The sequence below is a fragment of the Panthera uncia genome, chromosome B1 (assembly GCF_023721935.1).
Source record: "Panthera uncia isolate 11264 chromosome B1, Puncia_PCG_1.0, whole genome shotgun sequence".
Lineage (NCBI taxonomy): Eukaryota > Metazoa > Chordata > Mammalia > Carnivora > Felidae > Panthera > Panthera uncia.
Genome location: NC_064811.1, coordinates 183809384 through 183835719, shown reverse-complemented (window position 1 = coordinate 183835719; position 26336 = coordinate 183809384). Strand labels below are relative to the sequence as shown.

The window sequence follows — 26336 nt, the reverse complement described above, 5'->3', positions numbered from 1 at the left end:
TTTAATTTTTGGGACAGAGAGAGACAGAGCATGAACGGGGGAGGGGCAGAGAGAGAGGGAAACACAGAATCGGAAACAGGCTCCAGGCTCCGAGCCATCAGCCCAGAGCCTGACGCGGGGCTCGAACTCACGGACCGCGAGATCGTGACCTGGCTGAAGTCAGACGCTTAACCGACTGCGCCACCCAGACGCCCCAATGTTTGTTTATTCTTGAGAGAAACACAGCACCAGCAGAGGAGGGGCAGAGAGAGACACAGAATCTGAAGCAGGTGCCAGGCTCTGAGCTGTCAGCATAGAGCCCAACGTGGTGTTTGAACTGAAAAACTTGAGTTCGTGACCTGAGCCGAAGTCAGATGTTTAACTGACTGAGCCACCCAGGCACCCCTATCATTTATATTTGTTTTCTAATTTCTTCATTCAGCAATTTAAAGTTATGAATTTGCCTATTCCTAGATCCTTATTTATTTCTCTGTGATACATAAATTGCTTTCCCAGTCAATACTACCCACATTCCACTATAAAATTATATTTCTTCTTTCTTCTAAACCATAGTTTACTATGGATGCCACTACAGTACAATAAAAAGGAGATGTAAGAATTCTACTTTTTGGCTTATATTTTCCTCCTCATTGTTTTTCTTTTATAGAAACGTATATCTTGTTTTATGTCTCCAGAATAACTATTTACATCCTATCATTAAGAAAAAAAACCACTCTTTTTTGGGAATACAAGCTGGTGCAGCCACTCTGGAAAACACTATGGAGGTTCCTCAAAAAACTAAAAATAGAACTACCCTACGACCCAGCAATTGCACTACTAGGCATTTATCCAAGGGATAGAGATGTACTGTTTCGAAGGGACACATGCACCCCGTGTTTATAGCAGCACTATCAACAATAGCCAAAGTATGGAAAGAGCCCAAATGTCCATCGATGGATGAATGGATAAAGAAAATGTGGTATATATATACAATGGAGTATTACTCGACAATCAAAAGAATGAAATCTTGCCATTTGCAACTACGTGGATGGAACTGGAGGGTATTATGCTAAACGAAATTAGAGAAAGACAAAAATCATATGACTTCACTCATATGAGGACTTTAAGAGACAAAACAGACGAACATAAGGGAAGGGAACCAAAAACAATATAAAAACAGGGAGGGGGACAAAACAGAAGAGACTCATAAATATGGAGAAAAAACTGAGGGTTAGTGGAGGGGGTGTGGGAAGGGGGATGGGCTAAATGGTTAAGGGGCACTAAGGAATCTACTCCTGAAATCACTGTTGCACTGTATGCTAATTTGGATGTAAATTTTTAAAAATAAAAAATAAAATAAAATCTTTTTGATTTAACGATTCCTTTAACACCTTTCGTTTCCTTACAGTCCGTCCTATTAAAAAGCCCTAAAAGTAAGAATTCTACAGTATGCATTAAAACTACGTTTTAAAATCCCATCAACACACACCTGCTCCTCATCTGAAATAGTCACACTCAATTAAATACAGTTTGAATGCAGTGACTTTATAGAACATTCGAACAGCTCAGACCACAGGTTAACAAGATGACAAAAGCGTGTATGGAGCAGGAGTCAATACCTCCTGCAACTCTTGACCTTGTGGATAGTTATTCATTGAGATTCAAAGTACTTCGGCTATTCTATATACCTAGCGTATGAAGACGTCAGTTTTAATGAATTATCAGATGCCTCCTACAGACACTGGGATCGAAGAGGCGGAAACTATGGTTTCCCTTAAGCTACTTCACGTGGACTCGATATGGAGAATGAGTAGCCATTGCGCAAGACCCCCCCACCACCTCCCACTCTTGCTCTTTACTCGTGTAATGCATCGGACATCTCAACTGAATTCCTGGAGTGTGCTTTCATTTCCCCGCTTAAACGTCGAAGGCACTGAGAACCTTCATCTTTTTAAAGGATCTACTGCCGATCTATCTACGAGCTGGCACTCTGTACTGCCTAACATGCTGGGCCATCTCGCCTTTTTTGGCAGAATAAAGGCCTTCTTCTCATTTTCAGGGCAGGTTACCTGTTTTGGAGTCTATGCTGAATTTTCCATGTTCGTTTCCACTTATTATCGAGTAGGTGATTTCCGCATTCGCTTCGATATCCCGACTGGCCGCGTACACCTGGAGAACTTCTGTGCCGAGAAGAATGTCCTCAGACACGGTGGCGCCGTACTCACGGTATTCAAACACAGGGGGGTTGTCATTTATATCCAAGACGGACACCACAACAGTGCCGGTAGCCGTCAGCCTCCTCGGCAAACCCTGGTCTACGGCTTTCAGGGTAAGGGTGTACACGGCCCGCACTTCTCGGTCCAAGGGCTTTTCTAACTGAAGGATTCCGGAGAATTCATTAATGGAGAACTGCCCGTCAGCAGAGTTAATCAGCGAGTAGGAGATCTTCCGATTCAGTCCTGTTGACACACGACATCATGTCAGAGTGTTTTATTTCAAGAAATTTAAATTATTTTTTGAAAAAACGTGTAGCATGTTTTAAAAGGAAAATGCGAACACTCGTTACTGAGACATTCCTAGGACTCTGATCTTTAAAAAGCAAACATTTTCACTGACAACTTACTAACCTAAAACAAATACAATTCCATAGCTACCTGGCTTTTTAAGACTAAATTCTACAGCAGGTCTTTTAAAATGAAATCTATGATTTAGCCGCAGTGTCAAAGATTTATTTGAAAAGTGGTATTTTTGTTATTGCTTTAATTCTTCAGTATTAGTATGACTTAAGAAACTGTTTTCTCTATCGAAAGATTATAAATATGTATCCTAGACTATTATATTCTCCATAAAAATTGTGAAAGGTTTATAAAACTACAGCAGTGTAACATTTGCTGTTCTGTGCCCACATTAAAATCTCTACGTCACTAATGGTTTATTCATAAAATAACACTTCACTGATTAATTCAATTGGATATGAAGATCCGTTAATACAGTCTCTGACCGTAATTTTAGGGACACCACAGATGTCTTACAATGGTACGTGCACAGGGCACAATTTTGAGACTTCAAACGTGAATAAAAAATGGATTCATTACCCTAAAGATTTCATTCCATTTTTAATGCTGAGGAATTAAAAAATACAACAGTGAGTTAATCAATATGCATAAGGTCAGTAAGTTAAAGAGACCGAATTGGGGATGAGGTTCCTAAGATCTCAGAGCACAGACTGAAGCCAACGGCATCAGCTGGACGGTACCTGCATCTGCGTCCGTGGCCTGGACCCTAGTCAACAGGGTCCCAGGCTCTGTGTTCTCAAACACGGTGATGGCGTACGGATCGGCTGAGAATTCAGGGGCGTTATCATTCACATCTTCTAATGTGAGCACAATACTGGCTTGGCAGAATCTACCCCCTCCATCTGTGGCCTTGACGAGCAGGTTATAAACTGCCTGCTCCTCACGATCAAGGGGGGCTAATGTTTTCAGTTCACCTGAAAACAAACAAAAAAGTGGATTCACTTGAAATTTAAGGTGTGAGATGCAAATGCACATCTATTTCTTCCCCTTTCCCTCTTACAATGACAAAATTTTGGAGCAGCAATTTTATCAATGCTATAGAGTCAACGGCTGCAGGAGCACACGGAGATCCAGGTTTCCAAACCCTGCTGGGAGCTAGCTTTTTAAAAAAAAATAAAAATAAAAAAAAATAAAAGCTACCTGTTTTCCAAATTTAAAATATTTTTAAATTGACTTACAGATTCATATGTTTACAATTAGTTCTGGGGGGTGGAACTCCCAGAAAACTGTTACTTGGACTCCTGATATTAACAAAATACAAACTGTAAGAGAGAAAACAATCTAACAGTCTTAAAGATATAAAGACAAACAATACCATTCATCATGGTATACATCAACTATATATAAAACAGATAAAGCACAAAGTTTGAGATATACTTAAATTATGGAGGTTTTTTTTTTTTTTTTTTTTAATGTTTATTCATCTTTGAGAGAGAGAGAGAGACAGAGCATGAGCAGGGGAGGGGTAGAGAGAGAGGGAGACACAGAATCCGAAGCAGGCTCCAGGCTCTGGGCTTGAACTCACGAACTGTGAGATCATGACCTGAGCTAGAGTCAGACGCTCAACCGACTGAGCCATCCAGGCGCCCAATTATGGAGTTTTTTTTAAAGTTACTATTAAAAACTAAATTTTAAATTCTGGGTTCAAGTAGGCGATATTGTTGTCAATTTTTTTTTATCTTATCCCAAATTTTACACACTAAATTGCTGTGTAGATTTCTAATTCTAAAAGATGCCAATTTTGTAGCATCAGAGTAAATTTTCAAGGAACAGGATATAATTTCAAATTTTATATGTGACCTAAGACCACCTATATCTGATATGACTTTGCTGGAACATGGTTAATTTTGCCCCAAGCCCCATCTTACCTGTGTCTGGATTTAGTCTGAACTTTTCTGCCCCTGGACCAAATAATGTGTAAGTAATTTCAGCATTGGAGCGGATATCTGCATCTGTAGCAGACACCTGCATGATCAGCTTCCCGGGAAAGGCATCTTCTGGAATCGTTTCCGAATATAAGCTCTACAAAGATTTTGAATACCACGAACATAAAACATTAAGCGTTAACATGACTGCCAAGGGAATAACAGAAAAAATAATCATTTAACTTTGGTCACAGAAAATGTGGGAAATGACAGAATTTAAAAATCCAAGGAGCTTTTGAAACCGATTTTTCTTACAAAACATATTTAAAACAAAAAGGAGTCACGTCACAGGTAATTCCTCTGTATCAATGAAAGAGTCTGATCTGACATTTAACCTACAGAATTCTGAATACTTTGTGTCTTTAAGTTGGTTTCATGTTTAACTTATCTGAAAATTGGTGAGTCAATGCCTGTTACATCCTGTCTATTTTCAATACAGGAAGTTATTATTTGCAATCTTTCCTAACACAGAGCCAGGTAACTGCAGTGGAGACAGACGTGATCCTCATGTCATGGAGAAAACAAAGATTCCCCCAGGTCACCAGGGTGAGTGCAAGTGACACCATGGCCAGGACTCTTCTGTTACCCTGCCCCCACCCTTCCCATCTGACTGAACTCAAACATAATCAACACTTTTTTCCAGTTCCAACTCATTAGAAATCCATGCTATCAACCAACACACAAGGCTAACAGGTAAGATTCTGTTGATTTTTTTTTTTTTCTTAAGATGAGCTCAATTCTAGATGAACTACACTTTATGACTCATGAAACAGGATACTTTTGCAACACTGATGATTTCAAATGAGCTAATATCTTAATTTTATTATTCTCAAAGATGACAGCGCATCATATCCAAGTAATGTGCGAGTGTTTAAAAGAAAAACACAATAAGACGCACACATTTATTTTCTGTACGACACACACAGACTTAACCAACCCCCAGCCGTACACGATACTGTTGCCAAAAAGTAGAGACATGGATGGGAATGAAGTCCTCCCTCCTCTGAAGCTCCCTTCCCTGCTGACTCTGCTCTATTTCCCTGAGAACGGCTCCGTCCCTTGCCACAGCTGTGACACTGCTCATCTCCTCTGTCCCTCTTCCAGACCGTCTTCCCCGCTCTCTTCCCCAGCCTTCCCTTCATCTACCACTCTTCTTCCTTCCTCAGACTCTCCTCTTTCTTCGGTGGACGAATCTATGTGCCTACTGACACGCGCCCTCCCTGCAACCAGGCACCTGTCCGCATCATGATGCCGAGCCCTCCGCCTCCAAGCCAGTCTCAGAGTCCCACAGTTCGCTTCCACAGCTCCATCATCTGTTCAGCAGCCAAACCCCCATTTGCTGTCCTGCCTCCTAAGAATCCTCGGCTCCTGCCCTCTCAGTAACACTGCCCTGGTAGGGGTCTCCTCCTCCCTTCTCCCTAGGAGAGGAAATACCCACAGGTACTCTGTCCCTTTTCGTGATCATCCTCTCGGATGGATTCCATTGTCTGTCATCCAAAGAAACGGCCAAGTTTGCATCCCTGCCCATCTTCAATCTCACTGTCTCTAAACGTCTACAAAACCGATTCGACTGGATGTCCCGTGACCCTACACTTAATGAGTCCAATACAGACCACAACACGCTTCCTCTTAAGCCAACCCCGCCCCAGGCTTTTATCTGGGTCTTTCTCCCACTCGCTTCTGTAGGAAATGGCAGTCAATCCCGACATCACACGCCTGCCATGTTGTCACCCGCAGGCGGCACCACGGGCACCAGCTTGCGCTCTGCACCGTCTTTTGTCCCTTCGTGCCTTTGGCCGCCTCCACCCCGTGCTCTCACTCGCGCTCATCCAAGTGTACACGACACTACCGAACGAACATGTCTTCTGTAAGCAACTCTTGGCTCACGGCAGCTCCACCTTCCAAACACAACGGGTTCCGAGGTCCTCTCTTCTCTAGGACGGAGTCCCAACTCCTCTGCCGATCTAATCACCACCTCCCAAAGGCTGACACCCCCGCCCCTCCCCGGGAGCACTCCTGCCCCGGTCCTCCCACCGCAGGCTTGGATGGGAACGGCTCCTTCTTGGTGTATGTGTTCTCATATTCAACGGGCCCCAGAGCTGCGGAGCACCCTCACAGACCTCGTGTAGAACAGCCGGTGCCCCCAAAATGGGCTCAGCCCCCAATAAGGGGAATGAAATCTTCACAAAGCATTTTTAGAGTTAAACATAACTGCAATCTTGTCTGTAATTTACAGCATCTGTGAATGAGCTGTTCCAACTACTGAGCATTTCCCAAAATAGTTCTGGAGCTGATCCAACTCTTGCCCCACTCAACGCTCACCTCTGCTTAAATGCTCACCGGCTATCATACGAAACGCATCTGAATTACAGCCAGCGCCACAGGAGAGTCCGAATGAAAGGTTCAGAAAGAAATCCAAATTCGTAATACATAAAGAAAGAACCGCCTACCTTTTCACAGACTGGACTGTTGTCATTTGCATCAAGAACTTTCACTTCAACTATGGCTTTTGAGGAGAAGGTCCCATCGGTTGCCGTGATAGTCAGAAGATAATTGTCCCTTTTTTCCCTGTCCAGAGGTTTCTTCACAAACACCTTCCATTCATTCTGTATATTTTCAATAGCAAACTGTCCCAAAGGATCTCCTCCTATTAAATCAATGGAGGAAGAGGACAAATTGGCTGAAATAAGTAAAGAACTAATTGACAGGAGAAATAAATACATTTAGTGTTATGGTTTAAAAGAATTAAGGGTTTTTTAAAAAATTACTACATTTAAATTTGGCTTATTAACTTTCCCAGTTACTCCCACCACCACCAAAACATCAAGGCATTAAAATGTGTACCGAAACACAGCATTAAGCTAAAGAAAACATAAAAGCCTACTAAACAATACGTTACCCTATATGGAAACTATAGTTGTTATACATATTTATCATTTGCTAACTTCAACAGAATGAGTCATAAAAATCAAAAAACAGTCTAGGAGTGTGCCTGGGTAGCTCAGTTGGCTAAGACTCCAACTTCGGCTCGGGTCATGATCTCACGGTTCGGGAGTTCAAGCCTCATGTTGGGCTCTGTGCTGACAGCTCAGAGCCTGGAGCCTGCTTCAGATCCTCTCTCTTTCTGCCCCTCCCCCGCTTTCACGCTCTCACTCTCAAAAATCAACATTCAAAACAAAAACAGTCTAATGACAACTGTTAGCCCTCTTCATTGTAGCCTAAGAGATGTTATTGCTACTTATTTTAGACTTAACTAAAATCATCCCTTTAACTCCCGATCTCCCTAAAATACTGTATTTCAAAATTTATACCTCTAATCCGATTTATTTTTAACTTAAACCATTTTGCTTCAATGTTTTACCTGTTATGTAATAGGTAACTTGTCTATTAAGTTCTTCAGAATCGGCATCTGTGGTACTTAAGATGGCGATGACACCGCCTGGTGGGTCATCTTCGCTCACGGTCCCTTTGTATATCTCCGCCGTGAATCGTGGGGGGCTGTCGTTGACGTCGGTGACAGTTACATCCACGATGGCCGTGGAGGAGAGCTGGACCTTTTCACCGTGATCTGATGCAACCACTTTAATCTGGTAATGGTCTCTCTCTTCATGGTCAAGTTCCTTGAGGGTCGTAATCCAGCCTGTCTCCATGTTAATGGCAAAAGATTCGATGACTTCCACACTTTGTGACTGATCTAGACTGTACATGACTTGGCCATTGGTTCCTGAATCCAGATCAGATGCCCTGGCCTGGATGACTCTACTCCCCGCTGGCAGGTTTTCAACAATAAAAGCCTCATATGGGTTAGACTCTAACACAGGGCTGTTATCATTTGCATCTTTCACTTGGATGCTAACATCTACAGATGCCACCACCTCGTAGTCCTCATGAGCGCACCTGGCAAGTATGGAAAACTGGTACCACTTAGTCGTTTCATGATCAAGACTCTTTTCAAGTTTCAGTCTGCCGCTCTGTCTGTCAATGACAAAGAACTCATCCCTGTTACTTTCAGGAGTGTTCCCTTTGATTAGGCTGTAAAGAACGGTCCCACTATGTTCTGCTCGGATGAGGTCTATCTCTGTTCCAATAGGCATGTCTTCTGAAACCGTATAGGTATAAAACGGTTCCGAAAATTTTGGAAGTTGTATTTCTGGTGGAAGTATTTTAACATAGACAGGAACCACAGATTCCCTTGACGGAGACCCACTATCCACAGCTCTCACAAAGAAAGTGAAGAACTCATTTTCTAAGCCAATTAAGCTTTCTTTTGTAGTAATTATGCCCGATAGTTTGTTAATTTCCAAATTCTCCTTGACACTTTCAGAATCTGCTTCAATGGCATAGGTGACATCGGCATTGGATCCCTCATCGGCATCACTTGCAAGAACTTTAACGACGGATGTCCCTTTGGGAGCACTGGACCCAATGTCCACTTCATACTTGGTTGCTCGAAACTGGGGTGCGTTATCATTGTCATCTGTAAGGATGACATTAATGGTGCAGAAAGCAACTTTTCCACCGGCATCCTTAGCCATTAAACGAACTGAGATTACTTTCTCTGCTGGAGTTTCTCGATCAAGTTTCTCCAAAGTAAATATCTGTCCTCTGTCATTTGTGTAAAATCTGTCTTTGGCAAAGTCATTTACAATATGGTAAGTGATGTGACCGTAAATACCAGAATCCCCATCAGTTGCTTTGACCTCGATCACCAGCGTGTGTAAGGGAGCATTTTCAGCTAACTCCACTTCATACTCGCTCTGAAGAAAAACAGGACTGTGCAAATTGCCTCCAATTACAGTTACGTGAACCTGAGCTGAACTCCTAAAAACTCCATCAGAAACAGAAACGTTAAGACTATAAAATGGCTTCAAGGTGTGCCGGCGCACGTTTGAGAGCGTGACGATCCCCGTTTCACCGTCAATGACAAAATTCTTATGATCGTTGCCAGAGAGAATGGAATAGTCCAACCTGCCTACGTCTGAGCTGTCTGCATCATATGCTTTCACACAGGTCACGAAATGCCCATGCATGGCGTGTTCGCTGATTTTGGCTTCATAAATCTGTTGGTCAAACAGTGGCGGATTGTCATTGAGGTCCGTGACATCCACTGTCACAACCACATCACTGCTCAGGGGGGGCATGCCACCGTCCAGAGCCCTTACAAAAATCTTGTGCTGCTGGGACTGCTCGTAATCCAAAGTTCGGACTAGCGAAACGAAGCCGGTGCTGCTGTCTATGTGAAAATGAGCATGACTCTTGCTATGGTTCCCAAACATATGGTATGAAATTCCCCTATTTGGTTCTGAATCAGAATCTGTCGCTCTAACTTGAACGACAGACGTGCCGATGACAGCTGCCTCGGACAGGGTTGCGGCATAAGACTGCTGACCAAACACAGGAGGGTTATCATTGATGTCTTCCACTATAATGTCAACAAATACTTCAGCATGAGCACCGGTCAAGGAGTCGGTTGCTCGTACGCTCAGTTTATAAGCCGGGTGGGACTCGAAGTCCAGAGGGGCTATGACATTTATAACTCCAGTGTTGAAGTTAACAGTAAACTGGCTGAAAGGATCTCCATCCGTGATGCTGTAGAACACTTTCAACCCTTCTGGACTGTTGGCTTGTACGTGGACAACTGGACTGTGCATCTGGATATTCTCTGGAACCTCTGCGCTGTAGAAAGGTTTTTCAAACACAGGCATGGCTTTATTCATAACAGTGATCGGAACTATCACTTCAGCCGAAAACGCTGGGTCTCCTCCGTCTTTTGCAACCACTGTGACAAGGTATTCTTTATTTAAGGTGTCAGGTTCAAACTGCTTTTTCAGTGAAATTTCACCTGAGGATCCGATCTGAAAATGCTCGTGATGCTCTTTAAGGTAGTAATGCACTTCTCCATTTCTACCACTGTCTCTATCAACGGCGGTGACGTAGCGAATAACGTGACCCACCACGGTATCCACTTTAACAACAGCATAGTAAGGAAGGTTGACAAACACTGGTGCATTGTCATTTTGGTCTTCTATGTTGACCTTGACAATGACATGGGCCACTGCTGAAGGCTTGTGTTCTTGGGTCACTTCTACCACCACATCAAATGCCTCCTGCTGTTCACGATCAAATGGTATGCCAGTGGTCGACAGAACTCCTGAAGTCTGGCTTATTTTAAATCTGCGATCTGGGTTGAGGATATGGTAAAACAAAGGCTCGTTGATTGGGTTCCCAATGGCAGTAATGACAGCTAACGTTCTGGCTTCAGTGGAATTCTCTTTCACTACTGCAGAGTAGAAATCTTGGGTAAACTTCAGTTGACTTTCTTTGCTTTCTTTCACATTAATTTTTACAGAGGTGAAGCTTACAAATCTGCCATCAGAAGCTCTAACGGTTAACTCATAGCGGCTTCTTAGCTGAGTTGTGTTTTGTACAGTTATAGTGCCAGTCTTGTAGTCCATAAAAAACTTCTCCCCAATGTTGCCCTCGGTGATAGAGTACATCAACTGTGAGAATGCACTTGAATCAGCATCCGTAGCATTTACCGTGATGACTTTTACTCCTCTGTATGTTGGCAATAAAAGAGATGCTTCATATAATGATTTGGAGAACACAGGAGGGCAATCGTTAATGTCTATTACACGTATAGTCACATTAGCTGCATACTCAGCAAATAAACGTGGTGTCCCCATGTCATGCACTTGTACGGTAAAGTGAAAAGTACTTGTTTCTTCATAGTCCAAACTCAGTACCGTATGAATAGCACCAGTGCTAGAGTCGATAGCAAAATATTTGTGTATAGATGGTTCAACAATGTGATACACAAGCAGAGCATTGGATTCTTTATCAGCATCAGTTGCTCGAATCACTAATGGGACATTTTTGTCTGTTAGGACCACGCTGTTAGTTGAAGCTGATTCGCTAATGAGTCCCGTATATTCTGCCTGCATGAAGACTGGCAAGTTGTCATTTTCATCCTGTAGATGCACTAAAACACTTGTGTTAGTAGACAAACCAGCCATGTTAGTTCCTTGTATTATCAATGTGTAAATGGGCAACGTTTCAAAATCCAGGGCTTTCTGAGTGACGATACTTCCAGAATGTGGATTAATATCAAAAGCATCAGCTACATTTCCATCTTTTATTTCATATACCACTGACGACTGACTCTGCGCTGTAACCATTCCGACAAAACTCCCAATGCCGACAGTTTCGCTGATTTCAACAGAATATTCTTTTGATGTAAACTTAGGAGAGGCATTGTCAGCAATTGTCACAAAGACATGCACAGAAGTTATTTCACTCATTGGTGGATTCCCTTTATCGGTAGCTTTCACCATTAAGTCATATTCCACTTGGCTATTTCGATCTAATTCTTTGGCAGTTTTTATTAAGCCCAAGATGGGATCAATGGTAAAAGAATTTCCAATGTTTCCTAGGAGGAGAGGGGGTAAAAACATGTTACAGAAAAATGCAAGCACAATACAAGTAATAGCTGGAGATACACAAACTTTTTTTTTTTTTAATCTTTAAAAGTGATTATTCTGCAATTATACAGAAATTCAGGGGTTATCAACATTTGAATAGAACTCACTTCATTTTTATCCACCTAAAATGAAGCAGACTTTTCAGAGTTTTGTAAGTTATGAAAAGCAAGAAACACAAGAAATATTACTCTAGGTAAAGCCAGAACTCACTTGCTATCACCTGAACCAGGAATATGTTGTAGAAGGTTATCCTTTTGTAAGGCAGTTGATAATTTTCCAACGGTCCCTCAAAAATCCTTTGAACATACTTCTACTTTCGGCATTTATCACTTGCAAGTTTTCAAGACTCTTACTCATTATGAAAAGGAAGACTTCAATTCACCAAGAAAATTTAACAAGGTTCAAGAGAGCTGTCCCTTATTTTAAATATTCAGGGAATTGTTGAATGCGCTTGTGCATTACCTGCCCTACTGTGTCGCTTTCGAAGATTTCTGTAATATTCCCTTCTTAATCTTTTTCAGGTCACTCTACCCTCTACGTCAGTGGTTCTCAACTGGGGGCGATCTTGTCTAGATGGACGTGTAACAATGTCTAGACACAGTTTGAGTTACCACCACGTAGAGGGGAAGGGCGCTACTAACTTTCATTGGATAGAGATCCAGTATGCTGTTAAACATCGTACAATGCACAGGGCAGCCCCACAACAAAGGATTTTTTGCTCCCAAGTGTCAACAGTGCTGACAGATAAACTCTAAAATAGACGGCTTTACTTGTTCGCTTTGGGCCTTTTCCAGCTATACTGTAGGTGCCTTTTGCTGCAAATGCAACTCCACAATAGTCCAGGTTTTGTATCATCAACTGAAATCTTTCTGAAGACACTGGCAGCTTACTGAGGTCTAGCAGTTTACGATCTCTTTGGATAGATTACAGCAGTGTGAGGGTCCTCAGACTGGATTCACCTACACACACTCCGTCTCCGTTCTGTTTCACCTCCATGAGTCCCGAATCCATTATCCCCCTCACGGAACTGAGTTTATTTTCCCCAAATGAACTATCCCACTTCCCCAAAACAAACCTGACTTGCCACTTAACTGTTTTTTTTCAAGTTCTGCTTTCGTCTAGGTTTGCAACCTCGTGTGGCCCTTCATAGGCCAGAATCACTTAGTGCGATTTGGCAACGGGGGATTAACCAAGCACTCCTTTCTCCTCATCATTACTAGTAAACACTTCCCCGACAGCCTTCATTTCCTTCCTTTAATACTTTTTCCCAAAATCCATAATATAATTTTTTCTGAGGCCAGACGGGGTCTGGTTTTCATTAAGCCTGCCCAGTTCCACGTCTCAGCCCCACGGCCGTGAGGAATAGTCTACAACAGGGCAGAGGCCGGGCTCTCTTCTCTACAAGCCCCAAGTTCCAAGCTGAACCCTTGCCCATGAATGGGTGAGCCGTGAGGCCTTTGCCACGCCTCACAGACCCTAACTTCTGCCTGTCCGCATGTATGAGTCAACAATCCCAGATTCTCTCATTGTGCTTTAGTCCGTCACCAGAACTCCAGGGACCTTTCTCACCCTACCTGGGCGCCACCCAGGCCTTCCAATACTGACTGTTTGCCTGGACTAATATGGAGACTGAGAAAACCTTTGTACAGTGGTCTGCATCCCCATCCCTTGGGCTTTCCCTAAGTCTGTACTAAAGAAGCAGCCGACCTACCATATTTTATATTCAATCCTCTCTTTGGCATTTCTCTTATTTGGTGTAGTGAAATCTCAAAGCTTCAAACATGCAAGGCCCAACATGGAGGAATGAATAGATTTTCTCTGCAGTGAAACAAGCTGGTGGTATTAGAACACTCTACTTTCCACACAATGTGCTCCCTGCCCTCCCAGCCTTGCTGGCTCTTCATGCCTCATCCCTGCCAGAACATTCTCATCTCAGGATGACTGTATTTGGTGGGTTCTTTCTAGAACAGTCTTCCCCAGCTATTATCATTGCTTCTCCATCCAACCATCCATCCATCCATCCATCCATCCATCCATCCATCCAGGTTTTACCCAAATGCCCTTCTGCTTAGAGAATGTGGTGAAGTCTTCCTTTACCTCCCTAATCAGAATGGCTGTTTTATTCTCTTATCCTGTTTTTTCTTTATAACACATACTGCAACCTTCTTATCCGTTCTTCCACTAGAATGTAAGCCCAATTTAAGCATGGCTTGTTTTATACATTCTTTTATCACCTGTGCCTAAAAAGAATGCCTGACACACAGAGACATATCCTATGTCCTATGTAAATATTTGATGAATGACACAACTTCTATGCATGGATGGAAAGATAAATTAAATACCAAATAAGTAGACCAGAAGCCTGAAAAATATTAATACATTCATCAAAGCACTATATTTATATTTTTACTTGGTTCTGTTTTTCTGCAGTTTACTTCTATCACTACCAACAACCACGTGTTAGATTAAGCACTATATTCTGAAGTACATTTTGACAAAAGCAACACATACTAAATGGAAATTTCTGATAAAAATTCTCATCAGTATATAGGGGCGCCTGGGTGGCTCAGGTGGTAGAGCGTCCAGCTTTGGCTCAGGTCATGATCTCACGGTTGGTGAGTTCGAGCCCCACGTCAGGCTCTGTGCTGACAGCTCAGAGCCTGGAGCCTGCTTCGGATTCTGTGCCTCCCTCTCTTTCTGCTCCTCCCCCACTCACGCTTTCTCAAAAATAAATAAATATTAAAAAAAAAATTTTAATCAGTATATAAAATTCAGAAACATTACTACCAGAAGTATCTTAATAGGAAGGTTAAACAGGAACCCAGCTAGCCAGTTAACAGTGGGTTTCCGACATACATATACAGTATGGAAGGAATCATCAGATTTGCAGATGGGAAAGCAACATACTTATGTGGAAAAACACTGCAGGGCAGCTGAGTGGCTTAAACATGCCCGTCTGATCCACTAATGGGTACAATTCATCAAATGCTGAAATACACGCATGTTATTTGTCAAGAAATTAATAGGGCAGTGGCGGAACTCTTTACTACGTTGGGGGCTTAAGTCATTCACTTTAGCTGGAGATACTGGTGATTTCCGTGTAGCCCGAGATCGTCGTGTTTGAAGTAGGCAATTATCTGGACAAACGTGTGAATTTGGGCACATTAGCTATGACTGTATTACACACATACGCCCCAAAAGAAATGTCAGAGAGCTATGCACAGAAATCTCTTTCTTCCAATGGTGGACATGCTGTGGACCCTCAGTAAAGCGCCGACTGCCCAACAGGACTGGCAGCCTCAAGTGTGAAACGTACAGTTGCAATTGCACTTCTGTTTAACCGAAGTGTGAGGAAGAAAATCAGTTCTAGTCAATAAGGATATTTGCAGAGTATCTTCTATTTCCAGGCATTAGGACAGTTTGGAAGTTACAATAATCTACTTTAAAAAAAGAAACAAACACACACACACACACCACACGGTCCAGAATAGGGCGCTGATGTCTCTGAACACGTTAAGTCAGTTGTTACTGAAAATATCCTTTAATTAATTCCTTTTTCCCTGAAGACTCCTAATGAGACCAAACTTTTTGCTCAATGAATTGCTGCTAATTAAACATGCAGTATTACAGCCTGAATTTGTAACTCGTTTTCTGAACTTTATTAAGTGTAACCTGACAAATGAGAAGGTGAATATGAGTAACTTAAATGAAAGGTGTCATGACCACTTTACATTTCCACCTATCCCAACAGATTCACACACACACTCTTCTGCATTTTAACAGTAGCTGCTGCCTACAATTTTTGAGCACACTTTTTATATTACCAAATCTATAAAAATTATCTTCTAAGAAATTCAAATGCTACACTGAAATAGGCCCTTGGTATTATCTACTGTTTGAGTGGAGATACAGTTCATTCTTGGAATACCAAATTACTAATCCCATCAGTCATCGCAAGCATTTAAAGAATGCACATGCCTTTAGTGAGGCACCAAGAATCGTACTTTAACCACCCAGTTGTTGAAAATTATGTGAAAGCTAAGGGGAAAGTTGAACATTTTCTCCTACACAAACCCAGGCGGTCTGTCTGTGAGAAAATTATTTTACTGAAGTGCGCAGGCATGCACAAAGGGAATGCACTGTTTTTTTAACAACGAAAGTTCTGACCCCGTGGAAAAACCTTCATCTTTGTTCAAGGCACTCACTACATTTTTAACCTTGAACTACGAGCAGCACATAAGATCTTATTTGTAAGTAATGGACTAAATTTGGTTATTTTCAGGGAAACAGATGAAGCTTCAAAAATACTAAGAAGTAAAAATAGTTTAACCACATAAAACACATTTTTTAAAAAATTATTCTCCATGTACCCAGCTTTTGATTATATGACCTATATATAGTTAATTCATACCTCTACACCAATACCAATGTCTAGGAAATGCACAATTTCTAAATATGCAGAGGAACAGAGTTATAAAAGAGTGAGAAGAATGAAAGAGACTATATTCTTTGTAGTAACAATGACCTTGAGAAACATGGAAAAAATGGAAGCTGCCTTCTTGATACTTAATCACTTACTCATTGTATTTGGCATAAGGAGAGAAAGTTCCAAAGCAAGATGAATTCTGACAGTACAAAACATATGCCCTAAAGCAGATCCCTGTGTCAATCAGGGGCTTTCCTTTGCCATGAACATACACTTGTGGAGCAGTGATAGCCTCTACCTATCAAGTTCCTAGCGCGGCACCCATGGAATAAATGAAAGACCGAATAGCATCATAAAAGAGAACAGAGAACAAAATATTTCACTTCGGTACAACTATTTCTGGGTGATCCTCCTTGTGTCCGCCAGCAAGACCCTGGATCTCTTGCCCTGCCACACCTAGAAGAAAGGTCCACGCCGACAGTTCAGTTGGCCTTCCTTGCCCAATTCCAGCAGGCTCCTTGGGCTTTTCAACATTTCCAGTCCAAATCGCCACCCTGGGCCCTATTGCAACAACCCAATTCCATGAAGGAAACTCAACTGTAAAAGGTGGATGACAGGGGCAGAAAAACTAACCCTGGAAGGGGTAAGCAGAGGCAGGACACGAGCACTCTTGTCGTGGAATTTCCTGCTCTGCCCAAGAGAAAACACTCCCTGGCTAAAAGTTAAATTACTAAGGCCAGTGGTTTCCTAACAATGTTTCATAGTTAACAAGTCTTATGGAGGAAAATGTCGTATGGTTACAACATTGTGGAAATAAGGAACTGCACCGGTTTTCTTCACTGCAAGACTTCTCAGAGCCTTGAATCATGCTAAGAATGTGAATCTCTTTACTGGAATGTAGGAGTCTCACGAGTCTCACCTTGCTTTCTAAAGAGGCTTCTTTCTCCTAATATGTAAAATGGTAGCTGAAGATCAATTTAAGCCATTTTTACAGTGACACACGGAAATGTTTCTACATGTGGAATTTTAGAAAAGAAATGTACTTTTTAAAGTTAACATACTGAGGGCTCCAAAATTACCTGATTCGATCGAGTACAGCACTTCAGCGTTCTTCCCTTTGTCCTTGTCCAGAGCTGTAACCTGCAACACTACTGAGCCAATAGCTGCAGATTCATAAACCCTCCCTTCATAGGAGGAACTTGTGAACCAGGGGGCATGGTCATTGGTGTCACTGACATTGACAATAATCCGTGCAAAGTTGCGCTTCACAGGAACATCTTGATCCCGTACCTGAAAGATTCAATACATTATCATTCCTGTGGGGGGGGGGGGGGGTCCCCTATATGGGATTAAAAATCACTCTTAAACACAGGAGACCTTTCAGAAACCAAATACTGGCCAAAGGATGAGCAGAAAGCCGTACCATGACGGTAAGAACATGTTGGTGGATGGCTTCATGATCAAGTGTTTCAGAAGTATAGAGAGAGCCTGTCGCAGGATCAAGACGAAATTTCTTGAGACTCAGTGGATCAATGCTGCTCTGCAGTGTATAGATGAGCTTGTTTTTTTCATCCTTATCCACAGCACTGATTTGTAGAATGTCTGTTTCTGGCACTGTGTCTTCAGGAATAACAACTTCATATTTTGATGTAGAAAATTGAGGACGATGGTCATTTGTATCTATTACTTTGATGAATACCTATAATGACCAAAAAGACCCATTATAATATCCCTAATTATAATATTTTAATATTTATAGAATCAAGGGGAAAAATCAGGTGCACAATGGGGAAAAAAACGGATTTAGCAAAATGAAATACAAAATTTGGAAATAAAAACAAAAACCTAGAATAAAAAAAAAAATCCTTAAAATTTTTCATTGCTTCTTACCTGTATGAGCAAGATAATGAACACCTCTCTAAATTCTTGAGAGGAACTTTGGAGGGCATATGTAACACCTTTCACATACTTCCTTCTGACTGAATACTTAATTCTCTTAGGTCACCACTAGAGAGAGATTTCTAGAGTACTCATGGAAGAGTAACCAAGAATTTACTTGAGCAGGATTTACAGAAGGCTAATTTCTTGTATCAGATTTGAATCTGCAACCACCACACTAATGAGGAGAGTACGATACTGGATGATTACTGTGTTGATCTATTTATTTTTTAGATGATTCCTAGTATTTAAATTTCTCATTCTAATCTTTAGGACTCCAAATTGCTATTGATAAATTAGAAATGTGCTTTAAAATCTTCATTACATTTTTGTGACCATAAAACTTACATATAAATAGGAAACACATTCATTTCCTAAAAAAAATTTAAGGACACTGAAAAGATACACTCTCTTAAATATGTCAGCACAGGGGCACCTAGGTGGTCCAGTCTGTTATATATCTGACTCTTGACTTCAGCTTGGGTCATGATCTCACGGTCATGGGATCGAGCCCTGTGGGCTTGCCGTGGGCACGGGACCTGCTTGGGATTCTCTCTCCCTCTTTCTCTGCCCCTGCCCCACTTATACTCTCGCACTCTTTCTCTGAAAAAAAAAAAAAAAAAAAAAGTCATCCTAGAATAAAAACCTTAGAGGGAAAAAAGCCAATATTAAAAAAACTTAGTCCCAAACTGAATTAAAATTTTTTTTTTTTTTTTACTTTAACAGTAAGAGGATTACTTTTCAGATTGAAAAGATGTGTGTGGATAAGGCATAGTGCAAATCAGTACCAATTATAATAAGATGGTTTAGTTACGAACAAGAAATCTGAGCTTCATAAAGAGGTTCACTAGTCCAAATGGCACAGTAGGACAAAGTCCCGGGAATGCAGAGGTTTTTATTAAGCACACTGGTGCAGGAATGTGAACTAGAGGTCTTTCCATGGAAACTACACCAGTGCTCTCATAAAACCCTGCAACATCACTGATGGACTTGTAACATTAAACTTTATATACTTAAGATATGCATTCACTAAACCACAGAAAGATTTTGTGAAAGTTATGAAAACATTGAAAATTACAGACCATTTTTAAAAGGTCAGTGATGATCCAGAAGAGATGGTTATAATTTCTCTAAGTTAAACCATTATATATTCATTTCCACTATAAATTTATGTATTATTTTTCTAACGAAGCGTTGGGCAGAGGTACTTCGGCTCTAAAGTCAATTAATCACAACTAAATAGAAGAGCTAAAGTAACAACCTTTTTTAAAAAAAACTTTTTTTTAATGTTTATTTACTTTTGAGAGAAAAACAGAGACAGAGTACAAGGGGGGCGGGGCAGAGAGAGAGAGAGAGAGAGAGAGAGAGAGAGAGAATCTGAAGCAGGTTCCAGGCTCCAAGCTGTCGGCACAGAGCCTGACACAGGGCTTGAACGCAGGAACTGTGGGATCATGACCTGAGCCGGACGCTTAACCAACTGAGCCACCCAGGTGCCCCAGTAACAACCATTTTTGATACAGCAACTCCACTGAAACACGGCTGCAGGGCCCTTATACACTCGGCACTCACCTACACAACACTGGGGAGCAAATATATGTGCAACAGCCTCTGCCCTGGGTAGCTTTCAACCTCCGCATGAAATGTCTTACGCATACGAAGCCACATATTATCAGGTAAGTTATCAAGTAACTTTTTAGGAGCCCAGGGATGGTGTGGGACATTTGAAAGCTTTTAAGGAGGAGGTAAGCCTTGGCTTGCGTAGATGATCAATGTATACTGGGATTGGGGGGGACCGCCTTGGTCAGACGTGAAGGCAAGTAGTAGCATCACACATCCTAGCTTCTGGAGACTGGAGAGGAGGACATCGAACTAAGAGATGGTAAAGGAGAAGGGAGGATCCAGTATGCAGAGCCTTGAGAACAAAAACTCCCGTGTGCTTTGAACTATTTGTTCGGAGGAAATTCACCTTTACCTCCTCTTCTCAACTGGCAGACCATTCTAGCAGAGCAAGATGAATCGCAGGCATGGAGAATGGGGACAGGGAGGTGACTCAGGTGTCAAGTGGGGAAGAGAGTCCAAACCAGTGCTGATATGCAATAGCGAGTGCTCTGTGGGCGCACAAGGGCAACTGGTTCCAGGGGCTTCAAGCACAAGCACCCCGTGTGCTACCTCATTCACCCCTCAGAAGTGCCTATGAGGACAAAATCACGATGCCCAGTTTCCAGATAAGAAAAGGGAAACACAAAGGGTTTTAGCCACTTGCTAATGGATAGGGTCAAGAGATTCAACCAAATGACCTGAGCATAATGTTGACCGATGCTTGAAAGAAACCGTAAGAAAACATGAAAGCAAAGCTGTTTTGAAGAAAAGAAAAAGCCTTAACTGGATTTCGTAAGTTACCTCGAGACACCAGATAAAGCAAAGTGACTTGAATCAATACCCATCAGCATCCTAAGCGGAAAATGGCAGGACAGGAAAACATGGAGCAGTACTGTTTCCAGAAGGTACTGGGGGTTACACTGTGACCCGCCCCCCACCACCACCCACCTCTGCTGATGATGCACTCACTATGGCTTAACCCCACATCTCCAAATCTCCCCCAAATCCCCAAATCTCCGATTTGCCCTTGGCTATTGACCTCAGTGCAGCAAAACTCACCCTGTTGGTTCCGGACTTTTACCTACAAACCTGAATCTACTGGGCTGTGTTTCTGGTACCTTATCAACCTGGTTCTGATCTCGGTGATGCTCTTCAGATGGTATCTGCTGCTGTGTTCTCACTCACACTCCTATCTCCCTGTCATCCGCCCCACATGGAAACGTAAACCTAATTACTGCGTCCCCTCTGTGTCACACTTTAACAGGTCAGCGTGGGCTCTGTAACCACTAATATTCTGACTACCTCTCCCCGCCAGCAATTTCATTAGAATATTATCAAGACCCCCTGAAAATGACTCAAAATAACTTACAGAAGTATAAATGAAAGACTGAAACTGAAGACATTCTGCATTCCTCAAAACACTAGAATCTATTTGCCAGGATCTATGCGAAATTTCAATCAACCTGCACCACATTTCACACTAAGCTTTTGACTGTCCTAGCTAACACTACAATTATTGGGGGAGGAGCCCTCTGCTAATTACTCACCTATGTAGTAAGTGGTAAATCCTACAGGTAAACAGAGCATCTTCATTAATGAGAACGCCTGGCACAGAGAGCCATTTAGTTCCTTTTGCTAGATTTCTGGCTAGTTGATTATTTGAGCTGGTCCACATAAAGTTATACTCTTTGAGCCTTTCAAAATTTATCCTGTTAAATTTATTACAATTCTTGATATTTTTTTTTCAACGTTTTTTATTTATTTTTGGGACAGAGAGAGACAGAGCATGAACGGGGGAGGGGCAGAGAGAGAGGGAGACACAGAATCGGAAACAGGCTCCAGGCTCCGAGCCATCAGCCCAGAGCCTGACGCGGGGCTCGAACTCACGGACCGTGAGATCGTGACCTGGCTGAAGTCGGACGCTTAACCGACTGCGCCACCCAGGTGCCCCACACAATTCTTGATATTTTTATTCTCATGTTCATGCTCTAAAGCCTAACTTCTATAATGGGAACAGTTACTGACAAAAATGAAATTTTAATACTGTGCTAAAACGTTTACATGACAATCTCAAAATGACCCCAAAGCATGGTACATATGTCAGTTGCAAATACACTAAAAATCACAAGCATTTAGAGAAACGAATAAGGCCTTTTCATAACTGGCTCTAAATTATCTACTCACTTATTCGTTGAAAAGACATCTCAGACTTTTAGTCTTCAATCCTACGAGATGATTTGACAGATGATCTGTCTCATATCAGATTTAAATTAGTATAATTTAAGATAAAAAAAAAAATTGGTTGAGGAGCCTGGGTGGCTCAGTTGGTTAAGCTCCAACTTTAGCTCAGGTCACAGATCTCAGAGTTTGTGACTTTGAGCCCTGCATTGGGCTCTATCCTGACAGCTCGGAGCCTGGAGCCTCCTTCAGATTCTGTGTCTCCCTCTCTCTCTGCCCCTCCCCTGCTCAAACGTGTGCATGCCCTTTTTCCCCTCTCAAAAATAAACATTAAAAAAATAATAAAGATAAAAAACTGGAATCCAGGAGCATTTTATTCAGTATTTAATTTCCTCTTCTTTCAGAGTACAGCAGATTATACGTAAATCTTAGCTTCTACAATCCTAAGGTAAGCTCCAAAGGTGCAGGATTTTGTTTCCTAGTATTTAGCTTCTAGAAGAAACCTGCCATATAACGAGTGTTTAACAAATTCTCTAACAGTCCACAATGAGAATCAAAGAGAATTTAGACTTAATTTATAGGATTTTTGCCATTTCAATTTGAATTCCCAGTAATCTGACCATCTCTTAATCATCAGATAGGAACAAATAAAGATGTTAAGTGAATTATGACAACAATTTCACCATTTTATACAGCCCTAGTTAAAGTAGCCAAGGTGGGGGAATTGAGAAAAGGGATTTAAGACATAATCAATCACTTTAATGAGCTTTAATGAAAAGGACTCGGAGAATTCATCCTCAAGAGTTATAAATTTTATATTAATATTGTTCAAAATCAGCAAAAAATTGAAAGATTTTGATAATTAAAAGCGGGCTTTTTAAGTCTTCTTGCAAAATTTCCAAAACCGGGTAATTACATGCCAAACCTAAACTGAGATGTGCAGTTAATTTTCTTTCCCTAAATACAAAGCCTTGGTGTGCATATGTGGAAACTCTAACAACACAGTAACTCTGTGAGCCTCCGAGGGCAGAATCAACTGCCCATACCGCCCCCGGACCCCGAATATCAGAAGGTCATACTAATCTTCCTCTGACAAATGCATCCTCAGTAAGTTACCTACCTGTGTAAGTATGGCGGTGGTTCCGTCTGTGGCTTCGACTGTGAGGTTATAGTTTGATTTCTGTTCTGCATCAAGAGGTTTGGCAACAACGATCGTTCCGGTGCCCTTGTCAACATCAAAGTGACTGTCATAGTTGCCACCTAGGTTAAATTAGGACATACAGAAGAGTAACAACAGGTAGGTCATAGGATGAAATTCTGTCATTTTGTGGCTTTCTACTTGTGAATGACAGGGGGGAGAAAAAAACAAAACACTTCTGATATTGATCAAGGTGATTCCAAGGAGCTTTCATTTTGAAACACAAGAAAAGATGGGCCAATTAGAAAGACAATGCTTACTAATGCAAAGTTGAGCTCTAATTTCAAGGGAAGCTAATAACTGAGAGGAAAGCAACTCTGAAAACAGAAAAATGTTGCTAATATTGCCAACGAATTACTTTCGATTTGCTCTTTCAGGGGTTCTGAACAGGTCTTTAATTTATATACCTCAGTAGCTATATAAAGCATCACTTACTAACCAAAATCGGCTATTTAAACGTTTAATTACACACACAAAAATTATGACACTTGAACGAACTGCCCTAATAAATTAACTATTCAAAACAAATGTTAACTCTGGAAAAAATAATGGCAGTTAATGTCAACTAGTCCTGGCTCTTACATACTCGAAAAGAAACTTTCCCCATTGTTGCCAAACACAAAGCTTAAGGAAGCAAAAGTTTCTGTGCTACGAGCATTATCCAAATGCATTCCCAATTATATCCTAGATAAAACTCTCTTTTCAAATCCACTGCACTTGAGATACTTTTATCAATGAAGCGAAATGGAATGAAAATAAAGACTTAACGTCATGATGATGTTCTATTACAAAACGCACCAGAAAGCAAAACGAAACACACAGAAAAGCCACAATCTTCAGCTAAACCTAAAACTAAGGATGATCTGGAGATGTATCAGAAATGAGCATGTCTGCAGCTGGGATGGGTGACCATGCGCACACCATGGAAACAGAGGGCAATGAGAGAGTCACTGGACATGAAACAAAGCTTTAAAAACTGACGCTTTGATCTTAGATCGCATAATCTGAGGCAAATTATGTGATCTCAGCAGATACCTTCTGCTGTACAGTTCAGGTCACAAGTCACCTGCAAGACGTGAAACGCTTCTCTAGCAAGTGTGTCGCCTGGCACAGCCAAACAGAAGCAAGCAAGCGTGGGAGGCAAGCACAGAACAAGGAGGAGCAGTCAATCAAACCAGTTCCAAGTGCAGTCAGTGTTACACGGGGAAGTTACACACGGCACAGCCTGCTCGTCTGCAAGCGTGACAGGAGTTAACAGACAGCACACACACTATTTTGACCGCAGTTAATTGCAAAAATAATCCTTTTCTTTAAAACTAAAGTAACGGCTGGGGGGCCTGTGTGGCTGGGGCGGCGAAGTGTCCGGCTCTTGGGTTTTCAGCTCAGTCATGACCTCACGGCTCGGGAGCTGGAGCCCCACGTCGGGCTTTGCGCTAACGGTGTGGAGCCTGCGTGGGATTCTCTCTCCCTCTCTCTGCCCTCCCCCTGCTGCTGGCTCTCTCTCTCAGAATCAATAAATAAACTTAAAAAAATAAATAAAGGGGCGCCTGGGTGGCTCAGTCGGTTAAGCGGCCGACTTCGGCTCAGGTCACGATCTCGCGGCCCGTGGGTTCGAGCCCCGCGTCGGGCTCTGTGCTGACAGCTCAGAGCCTGGAGCCTGTTTCAGATTCTGTGTCTCCCTCTCTCTCTGCCCCTCCCCTGTTCATGCTCTGTCTCTCTCTGTCTCAAAAATAAATAAACGTTAAAAAAAAAAAATTTTTTTTTAATAAATTAAATAAATAAATAAATAAATAAAAATAACAGTTTCATAGGTGTTGATGACATCAACAATTTCATACAATGACCCAAACTGGGAAAACAGCTTAACAGTCTAGTGTGGAAAATTAAAGAGGTAAAAGCCTGTACCCCCCTCGCCCTGTGGCCCTGGCAGCCTAGTCCCATCGGCTTCAACCCACTGAAGTAGCATTTGGGGTACGGAGGGTGGCTAAAGGACAGAAGAGGGGAAAAAGGAATGTAAAGATCCAACTGGAGAGGAGTTGCAATACGTACTTTTGCTTTTAAGTATCTTTGTGATTAAGGTAACGTGAAGAAACAGCACTTAAAAACCTAAGATGTCAAAGTTTAATGCGAATTTCTTTTTTTAAGTATGTCAGAATAAGGTAACACGTTCCAGGTCTAAACTAAATGGCCGAGAGAAAGGAAAACTGACCTAGGCATGTCATTTTTATTACAGGGTTATTTCATCTAGTGAACCCTGCTTCCCACGTTCCCAAAGTGCGGTAAGTCAAACTTAAAAAGGCCATAGTTGGCACTATCGTTGTTAAGTCATACAAATAAAATTTGTAAGCTTATTCCCTATAAAATACTGACTGACCTGAGACAGTCAAGCAGGCAGTTATTTTAAGCATCCAAACCATATTCACTAAAAATAGCAATGTGCCATGTTATGTATCAAGAAGGAAAATCAAGAAGCTGTGCTTCTGAACCAAAAACATTCAGATTTCTAACTCTTTGATGCACTTCTGAAAACCTTATTTTTAGGTTCATGATACACAGCACCTGTTTTAAACAAGGTGAGTACGTGCTGGATATTGTAACACATTTACAATCAAAATACTGCAATTTAAGACAAATTCCCCACTTCTGGCTCTTGCTCCCAATTTTAAGTACTGAGATGGACACAAAAATCAGAAAAAGAGACAGGTCCTCAAAGACAGAAATAAATCAAAGACACGTTCTCCTCAGTGTAACCCACACACGGACAATGAAAACTCTGAGCCACGCTTACCAATGATATCAAACCAAAGAGGCGTGCCAGGGGGCTCCACAGATATCACTCCAATCATGTGAGCAACCGGGTCACTTTCCATGACAGTAAAGGTAAAAAACGGTTCTTCAAATGAAATTGGCTCCAGGGACGGTTTGGGCTTGGAAATCCATTCAATGTGGAGTCGCGTGGTTGATGACTTTTGGGGCCGACCATTATCAACGGCCTTAATCTATAAAATGTAAGCAGAGGGGATAAAAGGAGCAAAT

At 41.8% G+C, this 26336-nt stretch overlaps 1 protein-coding gene across 4 annotated transcripts in view; it reads right to left on the bottom strand.

Moving 5' to 3' along the window:
- The window catches only part of FAT1 (FAT atypical cadherin 1), a 143041-nt gene that overhangs the window by 21119 nt on the left and 95586 nt on the right, over positions 1-26336 (bottom strand). For all 4 annotated transcript variants that reach the window (XM_049631770.1, XM_049631771.1, XM_049631769.1 and 1 more), the window contains 9 exons: positions 26089-26299; positions 23223-23362; positions 17811-18086; positions 17467-17677; positions 7842-11909; positions 6931-7127; positions 4424-4577; positions 3236-3469; positions 2049-2438 (listed from right to left, as the gene is read on the bottom strand). In XM_049631770.1, coding sequence (XP_049487727.1) covers positions 2049-2438; positions 3236-3469; positions 4424-4577; positions 6931-7127; positions 7842-11909; positions 17467-17677; positions 17811-18086; positions 23223-23362; positions 26089-26299 — 5881 coding nt within the window. The remainder of the gene's footprint in view (positions 1-2048; positions 2439-3235; positions 3470-4423; positions 4578-6930; positions 7128-7841; positions 11910-17466; positions 17678-17810; positions 18087-23222; positions 23363-26088; positions 26300-26336) is intronic.